This window comes from Furipterus horrens, unplaced genomic scaffold (assembly GCF_987537825.1).
Source record: "Furipterus horrens unplaced genomic scaffold, mFurHor1.1.pri manual_scaffold_6, whole genome shotgun sequence".
In the NCBI taxonomy this organism is placed as follows: Eukaryota; Metazoa; Chordata; class Mammalia; order Chiroptera; family Furipteridae; genus Furipterus; species Furipterus horrens.
Window position 1 is genome coordinate 149,667,590 of NW_028327176.1, and position 23,372 is coordinate 149,690,961.

A 23,372-nucleotide genomic window follows, 5' to 3' on the forward strand; every position below is an offset into this window, starting at 1 on the left:
AATTATAAACTGAGCCTCAAGAAAAGTAACACCGTCTTGATATTAGTTTTTTTTTTCTTTTTTTTAAAGCACCAAAATAAAACCACCAACTCCAACCAAAACCCTGGGCAGGGAGGCGACTATGAGGTGCATGGGCAGCACTCAGCCCTAAGCATCTGGGAAAGAAGCACATAAAACATGGGCATTAAAGGAAGTTTAGTGCTTAGAAAATCTGGAAAAGAGTGAACAAGAAAAAGATCTAGAAATCTGAAACCCCTGAGTCTCACAGACTCCCCTTGTCCAGAAGCAGCCCAACGGGAAGGACTTGGAAGGCGCCAAACACTATCAGCACCTCTCCCTCCAAGGGCCTGGTTACTTTGTGGGTGGGGAGATCCAGGTTTGCTTACAGGGTCTCCCTGGAGCACCTTGCTGAAGTGTTTGTCTGCCCAGAACTTATCTCGGAGCTGCATAGCTAGCTGTTCCCTTGGTTGTGAGGAGAGGAGGGGAAGGTACAAACTGGGAATCCAGACTGCCTTATCTTACTCTGGGTGGGGACACTAACAGCAGCAGTGCCAGAGTACACGGTGTACAGAAATATTCAGTGTAGAAAATTTGATGAAAACAGTAGTGAGGCAGTTTATATGCAACAGGATTTTAATTAGCCCTATGAAGAAAGTTTTCAAATTATGTAAGTAGCAATATTTGTGGTCATTTTAGGACTTGCTGGTTACCACTTTAGAAGTCTGCCTCAGCCACAGACCTAGGAAGTGGCAGGGCCAGTCCTCTGACTGGCAGACCACTGCATTTCCCTAAAGTACTCCACATGCAACCAGCATTAACAAGTAAAAATGCCATGGCAGGTCAGCACAGAAACCTTAGTGGCCATTTATTTTCCTGCTTGGATAGATATGATTACAGAATTCAAGATGCCTTTGGATTAAGACACAAATTAAAATTGTAATTTTGCATTTTCTTTACAAGTGCTTTTCTGCATTATCCACGGACTCACTTGGGATTCTTATACTCCTTGGAATCAGAACACAGGGGCAGAGGTTGTCTTTTTAAAGAAGTATGTCCAGGCTGCTTTGAAGACAGGAAAGTTGATTTTTAGTAAAGTTTTAATCATGACATTCAACTGTGCTACTTTCCCTAAAGGTTTCCTGATTCCTTTTATATCTGTCAACCATTTTTATTTCTTGTCTCTGCATTCAAAAAGTAATTCACTTTTTCAATGCACAGATAAGGAAGTAACCTATTAATACTTTGTTCTGAGCAATTGTTATCTGACTTTTGGATGTAGATTTAGACACACAAGAGATTAGTTGAAATAAAAGCTCAATGCAATTTAGAACTTTTTTGAGAAGACTATTGTCCTTTTTTATTAAGAGACTAAAATATACTTATTTAAAATATTTGTAAAGAACAGAAGAGAGTAAAGAACTTCGCCAGTAAAGCAGCCTTTATAAACAAAAACAGAAAAAAGTCATTTTAACTGTCAAATCCTGTCTGTCGTGTTGGAATTATGGATCACCCAGGATGAGTGCCATCAAAAATTAAACTTTATTCAATAGGATAATATTTTCAAATAATTGCTATGATTTTAATTTTTCTGATACAGATGAAGACCAAGCACTGGATGGCACTTTTGACCAAGACCTAAAAAACTATCACAGACTCCACTGGGAAACAGAATTCAAACCTGTGGCACAGCAGCTTCTAAACCGAATTCAGACTCATCACACCTTCCTGGAACCCCTGCCTCTTCCTTCTTTCTAACACGATGCAAATTAACACCAGAAACAGGAAATCAGGTCACCCTCATTCTTAAGAAGTGGTAACAAACATGAACTTTTCTTTTTTTCAGTATCAACAAATATTGAAAGTTTTTCAGGTACTGATGTTAGTGAGTAGTTGAAAGATTTTAAAAGAAATAAGCATTTCTTTTTGTTAGGTATTATGGGAAAATGAATATACATGTACTTTGTGCTATGAGAAATATAAGATAAATAATATATGCATGGTTTTTCTAAGTAAATGACTTTCTCTTCTATTCTCTATTCAATAATTTAGTTCTAGTCTTAAAATCCCAGTCTAACAATTCTGGAATTTTAGTGCTTGTCAATCCAGTAGTTAAATGAACTGTGCAATGAAGACTCTTAGATTTTGTATAGAGAAACAATGGTGGTCAACATTACTAGGAATACATTACTACATAAGCATCTGTACTAATTCTTGTGTCATCTAATAATAATTTTCTGGTTAGGTATCGTATTTTCGTGGTTCTTGTATTCAGAGAAGAAATAAATAAAAACATTAGGGAAGACTACTTTGGGTTATCTGCTCTTTATTAAATAAGTAAAATGGATGAAAGGGGGAATGTTTCTACCTATTTTCATTGAAATAAAGCCACTAGACCAGAGAGTCCTTCCAACTGCAATTCTCTATGATTAGGGGGCTGATACAGTGTACTAAAAAGAATGTAGGTTTAGGTGTATGGCCTACACTGTTTGAATTCTAACTCTCCCCTGCTTGGACTTTGGATGAGTAACCTAATTTCTTGAGCTTCAACTATAAAATGGGAATAATACCTACTTTATTATAGGGTAGTTTAAAAAAATAATAAATGGGCAAATTGCCCAGTACAGTGTCTGGTTTATAGTAGGTATTTAATAAATTAGAATCTTATGGTGGTAGTTTATTAGTTTGCCAGTCTCTGTAGGATAAGTTTGGCCTCTGAATAAGTAATAAAAACCAACATAAATTGAGATTACTGTCATGTGATTCCAGCCAAACAAAGACTTGGAAATTAAACTGGGTTAACCACTCTGCTTGGAGAAAAGCTGATACTAATGGTTCATCTCTTACCCTACAAAATACCAAGACTAACGGGACAAAGGCAGGCATCACAGACAGGACAGGCTCTCAAAGCCTATTAGGGAAAACCTAAATTTCCAGGAACAAGTAGATTTTCCAAGGGTTCTTCTAATCTGTGGCTCATCCTGATTAGGGCTCAGCAAAATTGCTGGGGACACTCATTTTATTATAGTCTATAATTCCTAAGTATATGCTAGTAGATTCATTCTGATTGTTGACATCGTTTTAAGTGTGAGGAGCTAAACTCTCACAAACATTTAAGGATCTAGCCCTGACCTGTGTGGCTCAGTTGGTTGGACATTGTCCCATAAAGCAAAAGGTCAGCAGTTCGATTTCTGGTTTGGGCGGTCCAGTACCCATACTGGGCATGTACGAGAGGCAAGCTATCAATCAAAAACAGCTCTTTCTTTAATATAATAACTCATGGTGGAATACCATCACACCCGTTCTCTTACATACTAAATTCCTCCCCCCTCAGACTCATGTACAAGCTGGCCCATTTGGAATCATTTACCTGCCTTTAAAAAAATTTGTGGTAAAAAACACAAGGTAAAATGTACCATATGAACTATTTTTAAACATACAATTCAGCAGTGTCAAGCATATTCATTTATATTGTTCTATAAGGGATCTCTAGGACTATTTTTATCTTGTAAAACTGCAACTATATCTATTAAACAACTTCCAAACATTTCCCCCTCCTTCCAGTCCCTAGAAACCACCACTCTACCTTCTGTTGGCCAGTTTAGGTACTTCATATTAATAGCTTGTGTGAGTGGCTTATTTCACTTAGCATAATGTCTTCAAAGTTTGTTCACATTGTAGCATGTGTTAGGATTTCCTTCTTTTATAGGGCTTAATGCTATTTCCTTATATATAAACACTACATTTTGTTTATCCATTTATCCATCAAAGGACATTTGGGTTGCTTCTACCTCATGGCTATTGTGAATAATGCTGCTGTGAATATGGGTATTAAAATATCTTTTGAGATCCTGTTTTCAATTCTTTTGTATATATACCTAGAAGTAGAATTACTGGATCATATAGTAGTACTACTTTTAATTTTTTGAGGAACCTCTATACTGTTTGTCAGAGAGGCTGTACCATTTCACATTACCATCAACAGTGCATAAGGGTTCTAATTTCTTTACATCTTCACCATTTCTTGTTATTTTGTCTTGTTTTTTGAGAGTAGTCATCCTAAGGGGCATTAAGTGATACCCCATTGTGGTTTTGATTTGTAGTTCTCTATTATTTATGGTTGGCCAAAAAGGTTTTGTTTTTGTTTTCCTGTAAGCTGGCCCTAATAGTGTTTAAATGTCTTAACTTCATTCAAAACAATTTTTTTGGATTGTATTGTGACAGCTGTCAAATCAGCGTGTATTTAAAAAAAAACTTAACAAAATTGGTGAATTTTTGTGTAGCCATTTTAATATTGAAGATGGAAGAAATTAAGCAACATTTTCAGTATATTATGCTTTACTACTATTTCAAGAAAGGTAAAAACGCAACTGAAAGGCAAAAAATAAAAGATGTGTGCAGTGTATGGAAGAGGTGCGTGACTGATCAAGTGTGTCAAATGTAGTTTACAAAGTTTTGTGCTGGAGATTTCTTGGTGGACGATGGTCCATGGTCAGGTAGAACAGTTAAAGTTGACAGTGATCAAATTGAGACATTAATTGAGAAAAATCAATGTTATACCACTCAGGAGATAGCCGACATACTCAAAATACCCAAGTCAAGCATTGAAAATCATTTACACCAGTTTGGTTTTGTTAATCGCTTTGATGTTTGGGTTCCACATGAGTTAACTGAAAAAAACCCTTTTGACTGTATTTCTGTATGAGATTTTCTATTTAAACATAATTAAATGTTCTGTTTTTAAAACAAATTTTGATGGGCGATTAAAAGTGGACACTTAACAATAATGTGGAATGGAAGAGATTGAAGGATAAGTGAAATGAACCATCACCAACCACACCAAAGTCTGGTCTTCATCCAAAGAAGATGATGTTATGTATATAGAGGGGTAGGAAAGGAGTCCTCTATTATGAGCTCCTTCTGAAAAATCAAACAATTAATTTCAGCAAGTACTGCTTCCAATTAGACCAACTGAAAGCAGCACTCAACAAAAAGAGTCCAGAATTAGTCAACTAACCTTCCGTCAGGATAACTAATGCAAGGCCACGTGTTTCTTTGATGACCAGGCAAAAACTGTTACAGCTTAGCTGAGAAGTTCTGACTCATCTGCCATATTCACCAGACACTGCACCTTTGGATTTCCATTTATCTCAGTCTTCACAAAATTCTCTTAATGGAAAAAAATTTCAATCACCTGGAACACTGCAAAAGGCACCTGGAACAGTTCTTTGCTCAAAAAGATAAAAAGTTTTGGGAAGATGTAATTATGAAGTTGCCTCAGGGATGGAAGAAGATAATGGAACAAAATGGTGAATATGTTGTTCAATATAGTTATTGGTGAAGATGGAAAATGTGTGTTTTAGTTTTACTCTAAAATGAACTTTTTGGCCAACGCAGTTCCATTCGTCTGTTGTTTCTTTTACCTTTGCTTTTGATATTATAGCCAAGAAATCATTGTCAAATCCAGTGTCCTAAAGCTTTCCCCCTATGTTTTCTTCTAGAAATATTATAGTGTTCGTTTTTATATTTAGGTCTTTAATCCATTTTAGTTAATTTTTGTATATGGTATAAGTTAAGGATCTAACTTCATTGTTTTGCACGTGACTATACAGTTTTCCTAGCACCATTTGTTGAAGAGACTGTCTGTTCCTCATTGAGTGATCCTGGAACACTTGTCAAAGACCATTTGATCATACAATGAGGGTTTATTTCTGGGCTATCTGTTCTATTCCATTGGTCTCTATGTCTGTCTTCATACTGATACCACATTGTTTTGATTACTGTAGCTTTGTAATATGTTTTGAAATCAGGACATGTGAAACCTCCAATTTTGTTCTTTTCTAATATTGTTTTGACTAATTTGAGGGCCTTTGAGAATTCATATGAATTTTAGGATGGATTTCTTTTTAAAGATTTTATTTATTTACTTTTAGAGAGACAGGAAGAAAGGGAGAAAGAGAGGAAGAGAAACATCAATGTATGAGAGATATATGGATTGGTTGCCTCTCACAAACCCCCAGTTGGGAACCTGTCCCACAACTCAGGCATGTGCCCTGACTGGGAATTGAAGCAGTGACCTTGCAGTTCACAGACTGGCGCTCAATCCACTGAGCCACACCAGCCAGGGCAGGATGGATTTTTTTTTTTCTGTAAAAAATGGCTTTTTTTTTTAAAAAAGAGAGATTTCATTGAATCTATGTATTGCTTTAGGTAGTATTAACATCTTAACACTATGAAGTCTTCCAATCTATGAATACAGGATGTCTTTGCATTTATTTGTGTCTTTTTAAGTTTCATACAGCAATGTTTTGTTTTCAAGGTACAACTCTTTCAAAATTTCTTGGTTAAGTTTATTCTTAAGTATTCTTTTTAATTCTATTGTAAATGAAAGTTTTTTCTCTATTTCCTTTTCAGATTGTTCATTTTTAATGTATAAAAATGCAACTTATTTTTGCATGCTGATTTTGTACCTTTAAATTTGGTTGTATTTATTAGTTCTATCAGGTTTTTTTTTTTTTTTTTGCATAGAATTTTAAAGCTTTTCTACATATAATATGTCATCTGTAATAGAGATAATTTTACTTTTCCTTCCCAATTTGAATGCCTTTTCTTTTTCTTGCCTAATTGCTCTGGCTAAAGATTTATTAATTTTATCTTTTCAAAGAAGCAGCTCTTGGTTTCCTTGGTCTTTTCTGTTTTTTAAGACTATTTTATTTTCCCTCTAATCTTAATTATATCCTTCTTTGCACTCACTTTGGGCTTAGTTTGTTCTTTTTCTGTTTCTCTTAGGTGTAAGGTTAGATTGTTTGAGATTTTTCTTGTTTTCTGAGGTAAGCCTGAATTGCTTAGAACTGGTTTGGCTGTGTCCTATAGATTTTGGGTTTTTGTGTGCTCATTTTCATTTGTCTGGAGGTATCTTTTGATTTCTTCCTTGATCTCATGGTTAACCCATTCATTGTTTAGAAGCATGTTATTTAGCCTCCATGTGTTTGTGTGTTTTTCAGTTTTCTTCTCATTGATTTCTAGTTTCATATCATTGCGAATGATATGAAGTTGCTTCATATAATTAGTCTTTTTAACTTTATTGAGATTTGTTTGGTCTAACATGTAGTCTATCCTGAAACACATTCCATGTGCGCTTCAAAAAATGTATATTTTGCTGATTATGGTTGAAATCCTCAGAAATATCAATTAAGTCCATCTGGTCTAATGTGTCACTTCAGGCCACTGTTTCCTTGTTGATTTTTTTGTCTGGATGACTTATCCATTGATACCAACAGGACATTAATGTCCCATACTATTGCTGTCATAATGTTGACCTTTCCCTTTATGACTGTCAGTACAAGGTGGGTTAAAAGTAGGTTTACAGTTGTGAGCATGCAAAATACGGAGTTTATGCTTGTATTATTTTCCATATGAACAAGTGTAGACCGACTTTTGCCCCACCCTGTATTTTTTCATGTATTTAAGTACTCCTATGTTGATAAAATATTGCTACCCCAGCTCCTCCCCTATCCATTTTCATGAAATATCTTTTACATTCTTTACTTTCATTCTGCGTGTCTTTCCATCTCAAGTGGGTATGTATGAGACTTTTTAGCCATTCGACAATCCTATGTCTTTTGATTTGAGCAGTTAGTCCATTTGTAGTTAAAGTAATTATTGATAGGTACATAGTTATTGCCATTTTATTATTATCTGATTGTTTTTGTAGTTCTTCCCTGTTCCTTATTCTCTTTTTCTCTTCACTTGTATGTTGATGACTTTCCATAGTGGTGTATGGATGCCTTTCTTTTTATCTGTTGTATATTTCTTGCAGATTTTTGGTTTGTGGTTACTGTGTGCTTCATATATATCAAGCTATATTTATAGCAGCCTATTTTTAGTTGGTTAAGTTTAAACACATTCTAAAATTATAATTTTTACTCACCCCCTCCATGTTTATGTTTTGCTTATTATCTGTTACTTCTTTTGTGTATTAATTTATTTTTGTAGTTGCACATGATTTTGCTACTTTTGTCTTTTAACATTTGTAGCAGTTTTATAGTTGGCTGATCCACTGCTTTTATTGTTTCCCTTTATCAGTGAAGAATTTCTTTTTTCCTACATTTTCTTATTCATATATTTTATCCTCACCCAAGGACATGGTTATTAATTTGAGAGAAAGGGGAAGGGAGAGAAAGAAAGGAGAGAAACATTGACGTGAGAGGGAAACAGATCAGTTTCCTCTTGTACATGCCCTGATGGGGAACGTACCCACAACCAGGTATGTGCCTGACCAGGAATGAAACCCGTAACCTTTCAGTTTACAGAACGATGCTCCAACCAATTAAGCCACACCAGCCAGGGCATCTTATTCACATTCTTAAATCTTTTCTTTTTAAAAAAGTCCTTTTAACATTTCTTGTAATACTGGCTTAGTGGTGATAAATTCCTTTTTTTCCCTCTCGTTTAGGAAAACTTCTCTTTCCTTCAGTTCTAAACGATAGCCTTGCTGGGTAGAGTAAGCTTGGTTGTAGGTCCTTGCTTTTCATTACTTTGAATATTTCATACCAATCCCTTCTGGCTTGCAGTTTCTGTTGAGGAATCAGCTCACAATCTTATGAAAGCTCCCTAGTAGGTAACTGCTTTTCTCTTGCTGCTTTTAAGATTCTCTCTTTGCCTTTAACCTTTGGTAGTTTAATTATGTGTCTTGCAGTGGACCTCTTTTGCATTCATCTTGTTTGGGAATCTCTGCACTTCCTGTATTTGTATGTCTATTTCCAGTCAAGATGGCAGAATAGGTAAAACTCTGTGTAGCCTTCTTTTCAGATGCAATCACTCCTGGTTTTCACAGCCAGATGTTATAGGACTGCTCTTCCTGGTACTGATAACACTGATTGGGAGCCTGGTGTGGGGGTGGGTTCCTTTGATTCTCAGTCAGGATCTCTGCAGCAGAGATATCCCTCCCAAATTTTAATTAAATCTTAACCACCACACCATGGGTGTGGGACCTTCCCATTCAGCTTCTCCACCCTCTTACTTAATGTGGCTGCTTCTTTATATCTTTAGTCACAGGAATTCTGTTCAGTTAGTCTTTAGGTAGCTCTCAATGGTGGTGGTTCTGTAGTTGTATGTGGCCATGGAAGGTGAGCACAGCATTTTAACTACTCTGCCATCTTTTTTTTTTTTTTTCTTAATCTAAGTAAGGGTTTGTTAATGTTGTTGATCTGTTCAAACAATTAGGATTTTTTTCCTACTGTTTTTCTGTTGTCTTTCATTTATCTTTAATGTTTATATCCTTCCTTCTGCTAGTTTTTGGGTTTAGAATGTTCTTTCTCTAGTTCTTTGAGGCATGAAGTTAGGTTGTTGATTTGAGATACTTTTTTTTTTCTTTCTGAAGACCTTTCATTTTCTTTTATTGTATTTTTTTCCATTACCATTTGCCCCCCTTTTACCCTCTTCCCCCACCACAATCACCACACTGTTTCCATGTCCACGAGTCCCTTTTCCTTTTTGCTCAATCCCTCCACTCCCTAACGAGATATTTCTTCTTTTTTAAGAATTTATAACTGTAAAATTCCATTATCACTGCTTTCACTATTATCCCATAAGAGTTGGTATGTTGTTTTCATTTTATTTCAAGATATTTTTCAATTCTCTTGATTTTTTTATTCATTGGTTGTTTAAGAGTGTGTTAATTACCACATACTTGTTAATTGTCCAGTTTTTCTTTCTGCTGTTTATTTCTAATTTCATTGCATTGTGATTGCAAAAGATACTTTGTATGTTTAGACTTGTTTTATGGCCTAACATGTGGTCAATCCTAGAGAACATTTCATCCACACTTGAGAATATGTATGCTGCCATTGTTTCATGAAGTGTCTCTATGTCTGATCAGTTCAGATGGACTATAGTGTTCAAGTTCTCTGTTTCCTTATTTCTTTTGCTTATTTTATATATAATTGAAAGTGGGGTATTAAATCCCCTACTATTATTGTATTGATATCTATATTGCTCTTCATACTGCCAATGTTTGCTTAACATATTTAGGTCCGGTGTTTTGTACATTTGTAATTGTCATATCTTCCTGATGAACTGACCTTTTTGTCTGATATTAGTGTAGCTGCTTCTGCTCTTTTTGGCTACCATTTGCATGTAAATAGCTTTTTCCATCCTTTTTACTTTCAGACTATGTGTCCCTTGGATCTGAAGTTAGTCTCTTGTAGATAGCATGTGGTTTTTAATCAAAATTACCAATTCAATCTATATCTTTTGATTATGGAATTCAATGACCCCATATTTAATGTAATTACAGTTAGGGAAATATTATTGCAATTTTGTTCACTGTGTTATGTTTGTAGCTTTTTGGCCTCTCACTTCTTCCCTTACTCCCTCCTTTGTGTTTGATTTTTATTTTATTTTTTGTAGTGACATGCTTTGATTTTTTTTCCCTCATTTCCTTTTGTGTAATTTCTAGAGATATTTTCTTTGTTTACCATGTGAATTATATAAAAAAAAATTTAAAGTCATCACAATCTGTTTTAAACTCCTGTCAACTTGAATTGCATACAAAAACTCCACTCCTTTATAGCTCTGCCCACCCTCCCTTTGTAATTGATGTCACAAATTATACTTTATATATTTTGTACTCATCAACATAGATTTATAGTTATTTTTTATGCTTTTGTCTTTCAAATTCTATACAAAAACTAAAAGTGGTAATTCAGAGATCTGCATTTTTTTAATTTAAAAAATTCATTTTTTCAATTACAGTTTACATTCTGCATTTCTTTATGGTTGGTTTCTGGAGAGCTTTCTTAGATTGGAGCCATGTTCACCTGTCCATATGCCTTGTGAACTTTGTTGAGATTTTGGCATTTGAAAAATAGGCACCTCTTCAACCTTTTACAGTTTTGCCAATCAGCCTGGCTAGAAGCTCTGAGACCTCCCAGATGTTTTCTGGGGATGTATCTTCTCTGAGCTTGTGTGTGTGCTTTTATTCCAGGATACACATCTGTTTTGAACTGTCTTAATTTCCCTAAGAGACTTGCCCAAGGTTTCTTCTCAGGAGCTCCTTGTTTCAATCTCTATTGTATTCCTGCCTGTACTCTTTTGTGCACCCTGCCTAGTGAACTGTTAAGTCCCTGTTCCTCTAATGCACCTCTGTCCTCCCTTGTTTTCAGTGGCCTTCAACCCCATGTCACCACTCCCACTAGCACCCCAAGGCATTTGAGAATCTACTCCCTAAAGCAGCCCTCACACAAGCCAGAATGTTAGACACAAGTTCCACATTTTTCTTTCTGTCCTAAGCGAAGAGCTTGGAATTGGGAAGTTCCTCTCAATTGTGTCACTCTCTTCTGAGTAGGGGGAGGGGCTAGCATGAGCAAAATGCCACAAACTTTTTGGAGCAGCCTCCTGGCTTTCTGTTCACCTGGGTGCTTTAACTTCCCAACTCATTTCCAGAGTTCAGTCCCTATGTTGTTGTTAACTTAGTGTAACCTTTGGGAATGAGGACCTGGAGCTTCACTGGTGATAAAACTCCCATCTACCTGCCTATGATATTCATGAGTCATAAATATGCTACCAAAGCTTTTAGAGTATCTTAATGATGAAAAATATGCTTGAAAAACATGTTTATCCAACAAGTTTTATTTATCTATGTATCTGCCAAAGGTCTGTTATCAAAATTAATTTGAAACAGCTAAACCATTTGAAGAATAAAAATCTTTTGGCTTTTCAATGAATTTTAAGTTTAAAATATTCTTTTTTTTTTTTTACCCACCACAATATGAACATTTTATTTAAGTGTTATTTTCCTAATGCTAATGATTTAAAATTTTCTTTTTTTATTCCTGGATTATAAAAATATCTCTTTTTACAGTTGCTGTGACTGCTTAAAAACATTAGCTATATTATCACTCTGCACGTATGGTTAGAGTTAAAATTAATGTTTTAAAAGTTGCATCAATTAATGTAAAAGATTCACTAATAAATTATGAATTTGTTAGTTGATGGTTTCCCAAGTACTAAGATATTGTCCTCTGGAATACCCTCTCTGCTTTTTTTTTTTAATATGTTTTATTGATTATGCTGTTACAGTTGTCCCAATTTCCCTTCCCTCTGCTCCCCTCCACCCGGTGGCCCCCCTCCCTCCAGTTGTCCCCCCCATTTTAGTCCATGTCCATTGGTTGTGCATATAGTTCTTCTTGACCTCTTCCTGTCTATTCCATTCCCTCCTACTATGCTTCTTAATTCCTATACCATCTCCTTCCCCCTCCCTGATGACCTCCCCCCAGTATGTTCCCCATACCTATAGTTCTTTTTCCACTCTTGTTGCCTATTTAGTTTGCCTTTGTTTCAATTCCCTAGCTTCTGTTTTTGGTTCTTGTGATGCAGTTTTCATTTTAGTGTTCATAGTTTTGATCCTCCTTTTTCTAAACCAATCCCTTTAACATCTCATATAGTAGTTAGTGGTTTGGTTCTAATGAACTCCTTCAGTTTTATTTTGTCCTGGAAGCACTTTCTCTGCCCTTCTATTCTGAATGACAGTTTTGCTGGATAGAGTATTTGTGGCTGTAGGTTTTTGATTATCATTACTTTGAATATTTCTTGCCAGTCCCTTCTTGCCTGCAGGGTTTCCCTTGAGAAATCCGCTGATAGTCTAATTGGGACCCCTTTGTACATGATTCTTTTCTTCTCTCTTGCTGCTTTTAAGATTCTCTCTTTAATTTTTGACAATTTGATTATAATGTGTCTTGGAGTGGTTCTCCCTGGGTCCAGTTTTTCTGGAACTCTCTGTGCTTCCTGGACCTGTAAGTCTATTTCTTTCCCCAAGTTAGGGAAGTTCTACTTCATTATTTTTTCATGTAATTTTTCAACTTCTAGTCCTTCTTCTTCACCCTCTGGCAATCTTATAATCCGAATGTTCTCTCTTATAGCTGTCCCAGAGGTTTCTGATCCTCTCCTCACTTTCCTTACTTTCTGTTTCCTCTTTCTGCACTGGTTGACTGTTTGTTCCTTCTCTATGTTCCAGTTTGTTGATTTGATCTCTGGATTTTATTTTCACAGACTTGTCTCGTATGTGTTTTCGTTCGTTTCAGTATGAGTGGCTTTCTTTCCTTCCCTGTTCTGTTCCAAATCTTTTGTTAATTCTGTAAGCCACCTTATAACAATAGCTCTGAACTTAGCCTCTGAAAGGTTTCCTATTTGTTCGTCTGTCAGGTTCTTCATCTGCTACCTGGTGAGCTCCGTCACTGGGATTTCAGTCGTTGTCTCCTTCATTTTGACAGATTTGTGTTTTGCTTTGCTTCCTGGGTAGGCTGTAGGGGGTGGAGCCCTGTGTACTCGTCACTACCTGGCGACCAGCGTGATCCCAACCTTTTTCACTGCGCTGTGTGCTTTGTACGGGGGCGGGGGTCCAAGATGGATTCCTGCCATTATTCTCTGCTGGAAGACTGGGATCCGTCCTCCTGCCCTCTGGGTCTCACTGTCTGATGGGGGGGGGGGGTGCTGCCTTTCCCCGCGTTGGGGTCGTGAGCTGCTGGGGCTCGACTGCAGCTGGGATTGCTCCCTCTGCCGCTCTCTCCGCTGCTACCGCAAACAGCACCACCCGACCTTTCTGTTCCGATTCCGATCTCACCCCGGACAAGCACCGCTGGTTTATAACTTCATATGTTGGGCTTCCATGTAGTTTTATTTTCTGGGATTTCTGGTTATCTTTTGTTTTGAGGTAGTTGTATTCCTTTCGAGTTGTAGAGGGAGACTGACCGTGTCCGTCTAAGCCTCCATCATGGTCGGAAGTCCTAATCTCATTCTTATAGTTAGAGATATTGAATTAAGTTTCGCCTAATATAAAAGTTCCCCAAATTTTACCCCCTAACCTCAGATTTTAAAAATGAAATCCTGGAACCCTCAACTTAAATTTTTTAATGGTTATTTAAGAAAAAATTTTCCTCTTGTGGGGTGAGAGTTTTGATAGTCCATGGAGTATTCTATTTCACTATTTAACCTTCCCTAATTATTTTGGAAATTATTAGCTTCAAAGATTATATAATAACATTAGAAATCCAGTGTATTTAGTTTTAAGCAAACATTCTGAGTAACAGGAAGCACCTGTTAAATAGGAGGCACTGAAACATCAACTTTGTATCACATGCATGCCTTTATTACTTTAGGTATAAGAACACTTTTTTACTCATTAAAAATTTCATTCTGCCCTGGCTGGTGTGGTTCAGTGGATTGAGTGCCAGCCTGTGAACTAAAGGGTTGCAGGTTTGATTCTCAGTCAGGGCACATGTCTGGGTTGCAGGCCAGGTCCCCAGTTGGGGGCATGTGAGAGGCAACCACACACTTATGTTTCTCTCCCTCTCCCTCCATTCCCTCTCTCTAAAAATAAATGAATAAAATCTTTAAAAAAATTCATTTTGACTTATGATTTCTTCAGTGAACTAAGATAAGGCATTCAGTTGATCTTATTTTGTGATCACATTCTCTATTAGAAATTTTGTATTTTCAAGACAAAGCAGAAGCAGAATGAGTAAAAATTTAATTATATCCAGTGCAACCTTACTAGTTGGGTTCACCTGTATTGCTATGATGAAGTGATCAGCAGCAGACAGAAGAGGGCAAAAGCATGGTGTAAATTCAATGGGTAGGACCATGTATATATTACTGTTAGCTAACTAGAAATGGGCTTTATACATTTCTTTAAATATAAAATATATTAAATAATTTCTTTTTAATTGATGATGGTCTTGTTTTCTTACTAGCATATATTTCCACAAAGTAGGTACCACCTCTATTCACAACTGTGACTTTCCACTCCTATTCCCACCCCTCCCCCACCCCCATTCACATATTATAAATTTGTGGGCAATGATTGAGCTCAATAAATGTTTTAATGAGTAAGAGTTATTAATTACAACAGGAGCTATTTCTAGTTGTCATTTTTTTATGCCATTCCCTAATAAGTCCTTGTTTCTAATAATGTTTAATAACTATTTGAACTCAAATACTCAATTCAAAAGGGACAAGGCATGGAACCATGCCAGTAATTTCCAAGATAAATAGTCTTACCTAAGATCCTGAAGTACACTTTTCTTTGGTTTACTTCAAGATATAATAACTTCGAGTCTGCCATTTAACAGCAGTCTCTTATCTGGTACAACATTATTTAAGTGTGAATCTACTTGGCTAATGAAAGTAAATAGAAACTCAGAATTGTTACTGACTGTGAAGTCATGACTTTTTAAAGAGATTAAGACAGCAAATAAAATTGGAGAAAAATTATTCTTTATTGAAAAATACCAACAATACTGACAGACTTCAAAAGCAATTCACACTCCCAGAATACAAAGTACTTAATACATTTTTGAACCTGTTTGCATTTCAAAGTTACCATTTTTGTAAATCAAATTTGGTAACCTGACTAAAAATATTTTCCAGCTTTATTATTTATGGAGTTCACACTCTTTAAAGTGGAGACAATGCGGCAGCAGGAGCAGAATGCACCTGGGACTCTGTAGCAGTCCATAGCAACATTTTCCACAACTATCGTGCTGGAAACAAAAATACTGCACAAGATAGCTGCCCTCCAGTGTCAAAGTCTTGGGAAACAGCATATTAAGAGATAGTCAGCTTTTCTTATAATTTACACATTTTCACTTAAGACTGCTTTTTGAAGAAAATATTTAAGAATGACACTGTAATTCAGTGTCATCCAATAACTCTGAATTTAAAAAACAACTATAATGAAAGAATTGAACTGTTAACATCACGATGGCCTTTGCTGAGCAGTGAGTAATAATTCTATGCTCTTTCAGATGCAACAAAATGAACACATATGCTAGTTTAATTTGAAACCACACAAATTATGTACGTAGGCTCAGATAGTAGCAGTGTTCACTTTTATTACTAATAGCTTAACTGAAACAGCCACTCTATTCATTCCACCTGCAGGAATAGCAGCACCAATATCTGAAATTCTTTATGTGAAAAAGCTTATGTCATTATCCAAGTCCATTCTTTGCATGCTCCAATTCTTGTTATCTTATTTAACATAAAAGCAACAGGATTTGGAGAGTTACTTACTATTTGCTGTATTAAAAACAGTTATACAGCGTCTTGTACTTCAAAAAGCAAAATACTGTGAATGGCAACCCCTCTTCACAGCTCTAAACCTGAAGCTGCCAAGCATTCACTGCTCACATCAACAGTGGTATTTCCACAGTAAAATAGCAGAAACTAAAGGAATCATGGCACAATATATTTCTGAATTCTTTAATCTACCATTGGTCCTGGGGGCTTAGAACCTCCCCTTGTAGACTAGATCTGCTGATCATTCCATCATCTTTAATAGAGGGAAGGCATCAGGTCATGTAGCGGGTAATGGCTCTCAGAGCATAAAGGAGTTCTGCTTGCATCCTAGCTTCTATAAGAAGCAGATTAACATGAACCTGCATATAAAACACAACATTATTTAAGGTGGTGTTATAATCACTCCCAGTCAGTTTTTCAGTGCACATAATAAATAAACACCAAAAATCAAGTACATTTTCTATGTGCCACTAAATAACTTGGACGTCTTGTGTTTACTGAACAGAATACCAATTTCTCAAAACAAAAGCTATTTCATGTTCTTTTTGAATTGCTATTTTGAGCTTATATGTATGTTTGACCATCTCTCTTCTTAGAGGTTATAGTTCAGAAAATCGAGACACTGCTCTATTAGAATACCAATTTCTATAAAGATGAATCATAGACCAGACCAGATATTTCTATCTAAAAACAATTCAGGAGAGCTCTTGTAAAACAGTTTTCTTCCTCTTACATAATGACAGCCATGCTACCACTTTCAAGATGGGCCAGTCCACCTGTTCTCCCTGTCTTTATTCCTTTTCTCTAGCTCCATAATGAGCTTCTCTCCCAAGGGATATCTGAGACAGCTAGGCTGGAATGTTCTGTGGGTTGGTAGTAGTGATGGAAAGTTTTGAAATGCTTTAGACTAGGTGGAGAATAAGAATCACTGCTAAATTAAACAAGCCACAATAAGTGCATACCTTCTCGGAGTGCTTGAACTGCCTCCAGAAGCTGTCATACATTCTTTTAGTAACTTTTTCGGGAGTGCAAACAATAGTTTTGATATAAACTTTAAAGCTACGATCCAACAGCTGGTTAATTTCACCATAGTCATAGTCATCATATCTGTTAAAAGACAAAGTGAGAATATATTTTCAATGTATAATCTGTTTTCTCTTACCAAAGTACAGACACCAGTAAATTCTATACTCCTTTTCCCTTTGTGGAGGCAGCTGTCCCCCCCAAAAGTAACTTTATAATGCTTAATAGGAGTGGATGAGTGAGTATAAGGGGATAAAAAACAGAGAAGTCAGGGAGGTGAACAAAAAGTTTGCCAATGCCCAAGCAACAGTATATGTTTACAGTTATAAACAACCAACCACAGTGAGAAACAAATTCTGGAAACAGTCTATGAAATTAAGAAATTAATCAGACAATAATGTTTATTATTGGTACCATTAATGATATAACCTATAGTCCACTTGTGTAAATAAAAATATTTAGAATTATTTTTCTCATGTTTCTCAAAAGTTCAAAGGTCATATGAGTAAAGAAAAATGGGGGAGGGGCATCCCAGAGGAAAGGACAGTCTGTATAGATGGTTTCACAGTGTCTATTACACTTAGGAGATGCTGTTATGCTTTAAGCCAAGGTGGTCAAAGACACCAGTGTCTGCTCCAACACACTGGGTGATGATTTCTAGAACACCTACTTGGGTTTCAGTAGAAAAGGGAGAAAGTTCTTGCAAAGCTGATCCTAACCATTGGCGGCTGAAGTCAATAACCGGGATACTGATAAATAGCAAGAAAAAGCCTGCCTTTACAGCTAAAATAATCAGAAAGTACTGTGGCATGAAGTTTGTGTATTTATGTTAGCAGGTGGTATATAATGGCTGCACTTCCTATATAACAAAATGATGTGGCTGAATACCTAACAGTCAAGACATGAACGTTTTGCATTTTGATTAAGTATCATGGGAGTAGGGAGTAGCTTTGGAAGGAGTGAGTATAGCCAAAGGGGTATTGTAAGGGTACTAAGTTCCAAGAACCCAGAACTATGTGTGTCAGAAAATAAAGATGATACAAAGAGAAAAGATACCAAAGATGTTCAGTGACAAATTTTATCTCGTTTCCTCTATGATCTAGGACCAGCTTGCTTGCCCTCCCTCCCCTTCCCTGGAAGCATCTTGTCAATGTCCCTAACTCTCCTTCCTGCCTAGGTAGGCAACAAACCAAACTGTAATAAATTGGTTTTCCGAAGCATAAACATAAGCTACTGGATTTTTTTTTTCAATTACCTTTTAGTCCCCTTATACCCCCTCTCACAGCAATCACCTCACTGCTGTCCATGACAGTGAGTCCTTTGTCTTTTTTGCTCAATCCCTCTACCCACTAACTTCCACCCACTAACCTCCACCCCCCACTAGCTGTCATCTCTCTCTCCATCTATTTTCCTTATTAGTTCAGTTTCATTAGATGCCACAATAAAGATTAAAAGTAATTAAAAAATTAAAAAGACAAGAAAAAGAAATTAAAAAAATAAATAAAAGCTACCAGAGAGGGTATCATTCTGAGTTTATGTCTGTGTGCATATGTGGTCCAAGTATGAATAATTTAGTCCAATTGAAAATACCTCTTTATCAACATAAGAAAAGAGACTAACCTTATTCCAAACATGCAGTGAATATAGTTCCAAATAGCCCGTCTGAGCATCGAGGTATCAACATCTTTGTGCATTGCCATTGTATTATAAGTAAGATTGTAAGCAATGTGAAATTTTTCATCAATCAACTGTCCCACATCTGGATAAAGGCGATTTACCAAAGAATAACCATGGTCTTCCCAGCAATAGTCCTAAATACAGAGAATACAATAAATGTGAATAATTGAAATGTGGCCAAGTACAGTTGTATGCCCACTGCTGCAGTGTGGTGAGATGGCTGTCAGGTGAAATCCACTGCTGTTCTACTACATTCCCAGCTCCCAGCTTCACTTGCACTCAAGTTTGATATTTTTAATTTCTATACTACAACATACAAAAAATTGCTTTATAATCAGCAAGTTTAAAAACCAGTGGAATCTTTTCCCCCTACACATAGCCCACTGTTTTCCGCTTTCTCTCTCTGTCCCCTCACTCAGCCTCCAGAAGTTGCGATCTTGGAGTTCACTCTCTTTTTCCATTACTGCACCCATTCAAATGGTCTTCAAGTTTTGTTTCAACACAGCTGTCACTCATTCCTATTCCTCCTACTCCCTCTTCTGACCCTCAGCCCTATGAATTGAGTCTCCTAGTTTATGTCTCCCACATTAAATCTCCCTGTTTCCTTTCCTTCCACCTCAAACAAAAAACTTAGTAAGTCCTCACTTCTATGTCGCTTCCATATTTACTTTCCAAAAACACCTATTTGATTTATGTAATTATTCTGTTCAAAACCTACAAACCTGACCAATTTTAAACTAATTTCCCATTAGTCAGAAGTAGGAACCTTTTGCTTAAAGCTCTCAGCAGCCCAGCCAGTTTCTTTGATTTCTTCCTTTACTGTATCCTTAATCTAAGCTCAATTATTGCCCTCTGTTTATAATATCCAAGCTTTTGGGCCACTCAGCTATCTCAATTCCTAATCTCGCTTTGTACAATTTTCCAGCCCTAATTATTTCTTCATTTCTAATTCATTTCATGACAATTTCACTGTCAAGTAGAAATATTCTATATCTCTTTCTTGTGTCTATTTTTGTCCCCTTAAATAATCTTCGTTCCCTGAGCAAAGAAATAAAATCTTATAGTCCTCAAATATTTTCATAATTTTGGTAAGATAGTTATTAGTTAACACAGGCTCCTTATAATAACTGGAAAAGTTGGGAATACCAACTCATCTGAATTAAATATTTACTTATCTAAATTAAATACTTATATAGCAGATTATTTTAAAAATTCCTTTAAACTACAGTATACTTCTAATGATGGATTGAAAAGCAGTCTTGCAAAACTAGAGCACAGAATAAAATATTTGCGAATTAACTGATGATTGTCAGCTTTTATTCTGGAACTAGAACATAGAGCTACTATCACTTCTGATATAGGCTTGCAAAGCACTTAGCACAGTGCTGCCTACAAAACAAAGACAGAGAAGGATCCTGCAGGAACACCAAGTCTCTAAGTTTCCATTATATAGAAATATAATGGGGACATTTACTATGTATTTCAAAGTTAATAATTTGAAAGCAAAGGAAACTGGACCCACCAACAATAATTCTATTCCCTATATTACTAACTTTATGCACTCTGAGAGACAGGTATTAAGTAATTTTGGAATAATATTTATGTGAATCCTCTCCCAATGTTTAAATTTGAAACCCTCAAAAATTCTCATTGCTTCAAATAACATTCAGTTTATATTTTAAAGGAAATTAGAATACTGTAATTGTTATGATTTATTTTCTGTGGTATCTATATTTAAACATGTTTCTCCTCCGACTTTTCTCATCACTTTCCCTCCATTCATACATAATGCTTGATATGTTGAGGATGTTTCTCCTGTCACTCAGGTCTGGCGCATGTGAGGGCATAAATTGCCTCACTCTAACACTGGGGCGCAGTAGGAGGGGAAGAAAAACCCGTGCTGTTAAGTGCTAGCTATATTCAAATACAACTATTATTGTTTAGTTATATTAGAACTTTGACTTTTAATGCATTATCTGGTAATCTAATCACCACTGTAATTTTGTTTTATGGATGAATGTGTTTTGAATTCTGAGCTACTTGATTTATGAACTTTAACAATACAATAAATATACCTAAGGGGCCTATATATAGAAAAGTTACTTCTTTCTGCAATATTTTATAGTTCTCAAATCTACATGGCTCTTCTTATTTTAAGTCAAACTGAATTATTTCAAACCAATCATGTGCATACAACATGTTGTGATTGTACCTGGACTCGAAATGTTGGAACATGCATCCCATGTCTAGAGAAATCCTTATAGCCGTAACTAGTATCCTCAAAGTGACGAGCTATATCTCTTGCTTGTGTAACTTCTTCATCATCTGAAATAATTTAAAAAGAAGCCACTGAAAACTTTTCAAAAACAGGATGCTACTTAAAATTCATTTTACATATAACAAGTAAAAATAGGATAACCCCTTCTTTGACCCTGAGTAAGCAATATCAACTAAAATAGTCTTAAAACTATAAAGAGAAATAGCTTACTTACCAGTAAATGGAATATAATAAAAGTAGATTTGCTGTTATTAAAAAAACTCATGGTTAACTTTTTATGCTTTTCATTCAGACTCATTCTCTGTCTCCACTTCAATTTATAGATATTAGGTTCTACTTATGTACTCAAAGTATGAACACCCTTTTCGATAATCTTTATGGTGATAACAAATTAGCTATGCTCTAAACTTTCACACTTGGACTGTTCTTTGAATATTGATGTCCTATAATATATATTATTTCTCTAACAGCTCAAAGGTTTTAGAATGGTGAATAAAAGAAAGAGGTGTGTGTATGTATGTGTGTGAGAGAGAGAGAGGGAAAGAGAGAGAGAGATCAGTTTTACAATGTTTCTTGCATTGTTCTAAGCCTTTCTGAACTATCTTTATGTTTAGGAGTTGATGAGATTATAGTTTCAAGTAAATAGAAACAAAAACTTTTCCTCAAAGAAAAACAAGCTAACATCCAACATCCATTTACAGACATACCTTCATTGTATTGCACTTAACAGATGTTGCTTTTTTTTTAGAAATTGAGGGCAAGACCCTCTACCTGCAAAAATACCATGACTCATGTTACTGTGAAACCTGCTTTATTGCAGTGGTCTGGAACTGAACCACAATATCTCCGAGCTTTGCCTGTATACAAATTAGATTTTTTTTCAAATGTCCTTTCTCCTAGCCTAGTGCTATTTTCACTATAACTTCCTTTTCTAGGTTGTCTGCTTTCTCTATAGGTAGGAATACCTATGGAATAACCTCTCTAAAAGGAAAGATGCATTTGGACTGATGTTTAAAAACTTTTACATTCTCTAAATTTAAAAAATGGGCTTTTTTTTTAAGCTATAGAAATTTTATCGGTATGTAACAGGTGTTTTTACCTGAAGAGAAGACAAACATGCTTTCTCTTTTTTCTATTTCAAAACGTGAAGCCATCTCTTCCTGACTTGCCTCTTCTTCATCTCGACATTCCTGTAATTGCCTCATCTTTTCCATGAGGGCTTCAACCTCAAAGAAGGAATCACTTACCTAAAGAGAAAATACGATTAATGTTACATGTGTTAAAGATGAAACTTCTAAATTTCTTTTAAGACTACCTCATAAGAATTTGGATTTTAACAGAATATAAGAAAAATAAATGTTATAATTTTAATATACATGAGTCAATCAAAAACTGGTTTTGGCCTATCACACAGATATGGAGATTTTAAAGTATAAGAGAAAAACTATTTTGACAATATATTCTAATGTTTTGACCTTAGAAAATTAGTAATCTCATTACTGTTAATGCTAAGTTTTACAAATTAAAATTTAATATTACTTGTCAATTTAAAACAGAACTGAATATTTAAAAGTTAACTTCTACTTGCTCAATCAACTTAAACAAGTAAGATACACAAAGGATAAGTGGTTTTGCATCAACTGTGTATATTGGGCATATAGTCAACAAATGTCTATCACCTTTAAATTACAGTAATCAGCTCTCTCTTTCCAATTTACCAATTAAGAATGAAATATGTTTTTATAAGGTTGGAGCTGTCCACTTGATCTCTGAAAATGGAGCTGGCAGCTGTCACTTGCTGGTATGACTAGAGCAGTGGTGCGTTTGCAACCACAGGTCTGACACAAGAGGACTGGCCAAGTGGTCTTGAACTAGCCAAACAATTTATACTTCTCTACCCTGCTGCATTCTTACTATGAAATTGGATCAAATCTGTGTAATTTATATCTGATAAGATATAGTAAGAAACCTTAAAATTTCAAATCATAGTATTCAAATACAAAACCATTGTTTTTTCCTTTATAAATTTCTTTTGCTAGCAATGTTCTTCCCCCTCCTCTTCCACTCTTCCTGGCTTGCACCAATGGTCCTTCAGGTGTCAGGTCAGGTTACATGCTCCTCCTAAACCCCCAACCCCAACCCAGCCACCCTAATTAGTCTCAAATTAGCACTCTGCTCTTCCCTTCAGAAAACAAATCACTTCACAATTGTTTGTAACTGTTATTGTATGATACTTGTTTAATTCCTGCTTCCCTGAGACCAAACCTTTATAAGGGCAGGGGACCTATCTCTTTAATTTATTAGTATATGTTTAGAACTT

At 35.8% G+C, this 23,372-nt stretch overlaps 2 protein-coding genes across 4 annotated transcripts in view; one reads left to right on the forward strand and one right to left on the reverse strand.

Moving 5' to 3' along the window:
* The window catches only part of ARMC2 (armadillo repeat containing 2), a 94,480-nt gene extending 92,383 nt beyond the window's left edge, over window positions 1-2,097 (forward strand). The window contains exon 19 of the mRNA XM_090280575.1: window positions 1,598-2,097. Within this exon, the coding sequence (XP_090136701.1) occupies window positions 1,598-1,755 (158 nt within the window). The 3' untranslated portion in view covers window positions 1,756-2,097. The remainder of the gene's footprint in view (window positions 1-1,597) is intronic.
* A 13,156-nt stretch (window positions 2,098-15,253) lies between these two features.
* Window positions 15,254-23,372, reverse strand: part of SESN1 (sestrin 1) — an 80,827-nt gene continuing 72,708 nt past the window's right edge. For all 3 annotated transcript variants that reach the window (XM_090279735.1, XM_090279736.1, XM_090279737.1), the window contains exons 6-10: window positions 22,152-22,299; window positions 20,987-21,099; window positions 18,718-18,908; window positions 17,037-17,181; window positions 15,254-16,433 (exon numbers count right to left, since the gene is read on the reverse strand). In XM_090279735.1, coding sequence (XP_090135861.1) covers window positions 16,347-16,433; window positions 17,037-17,181; window positions 18,718-18,908; window positions 20,987-21,099; window positions 22,152-22,299 — 684 coding nt within the window. In that variant the 3' untranslated portion in view covers window positions 15,254-16,346. The remainder of the gene's footprint in view (window positions 16,434-17,036; window positions 17,182-18,717; window positions 18,909-20,986; window positions 21,100-22,151; window positions 22,300-23,372) is intronic.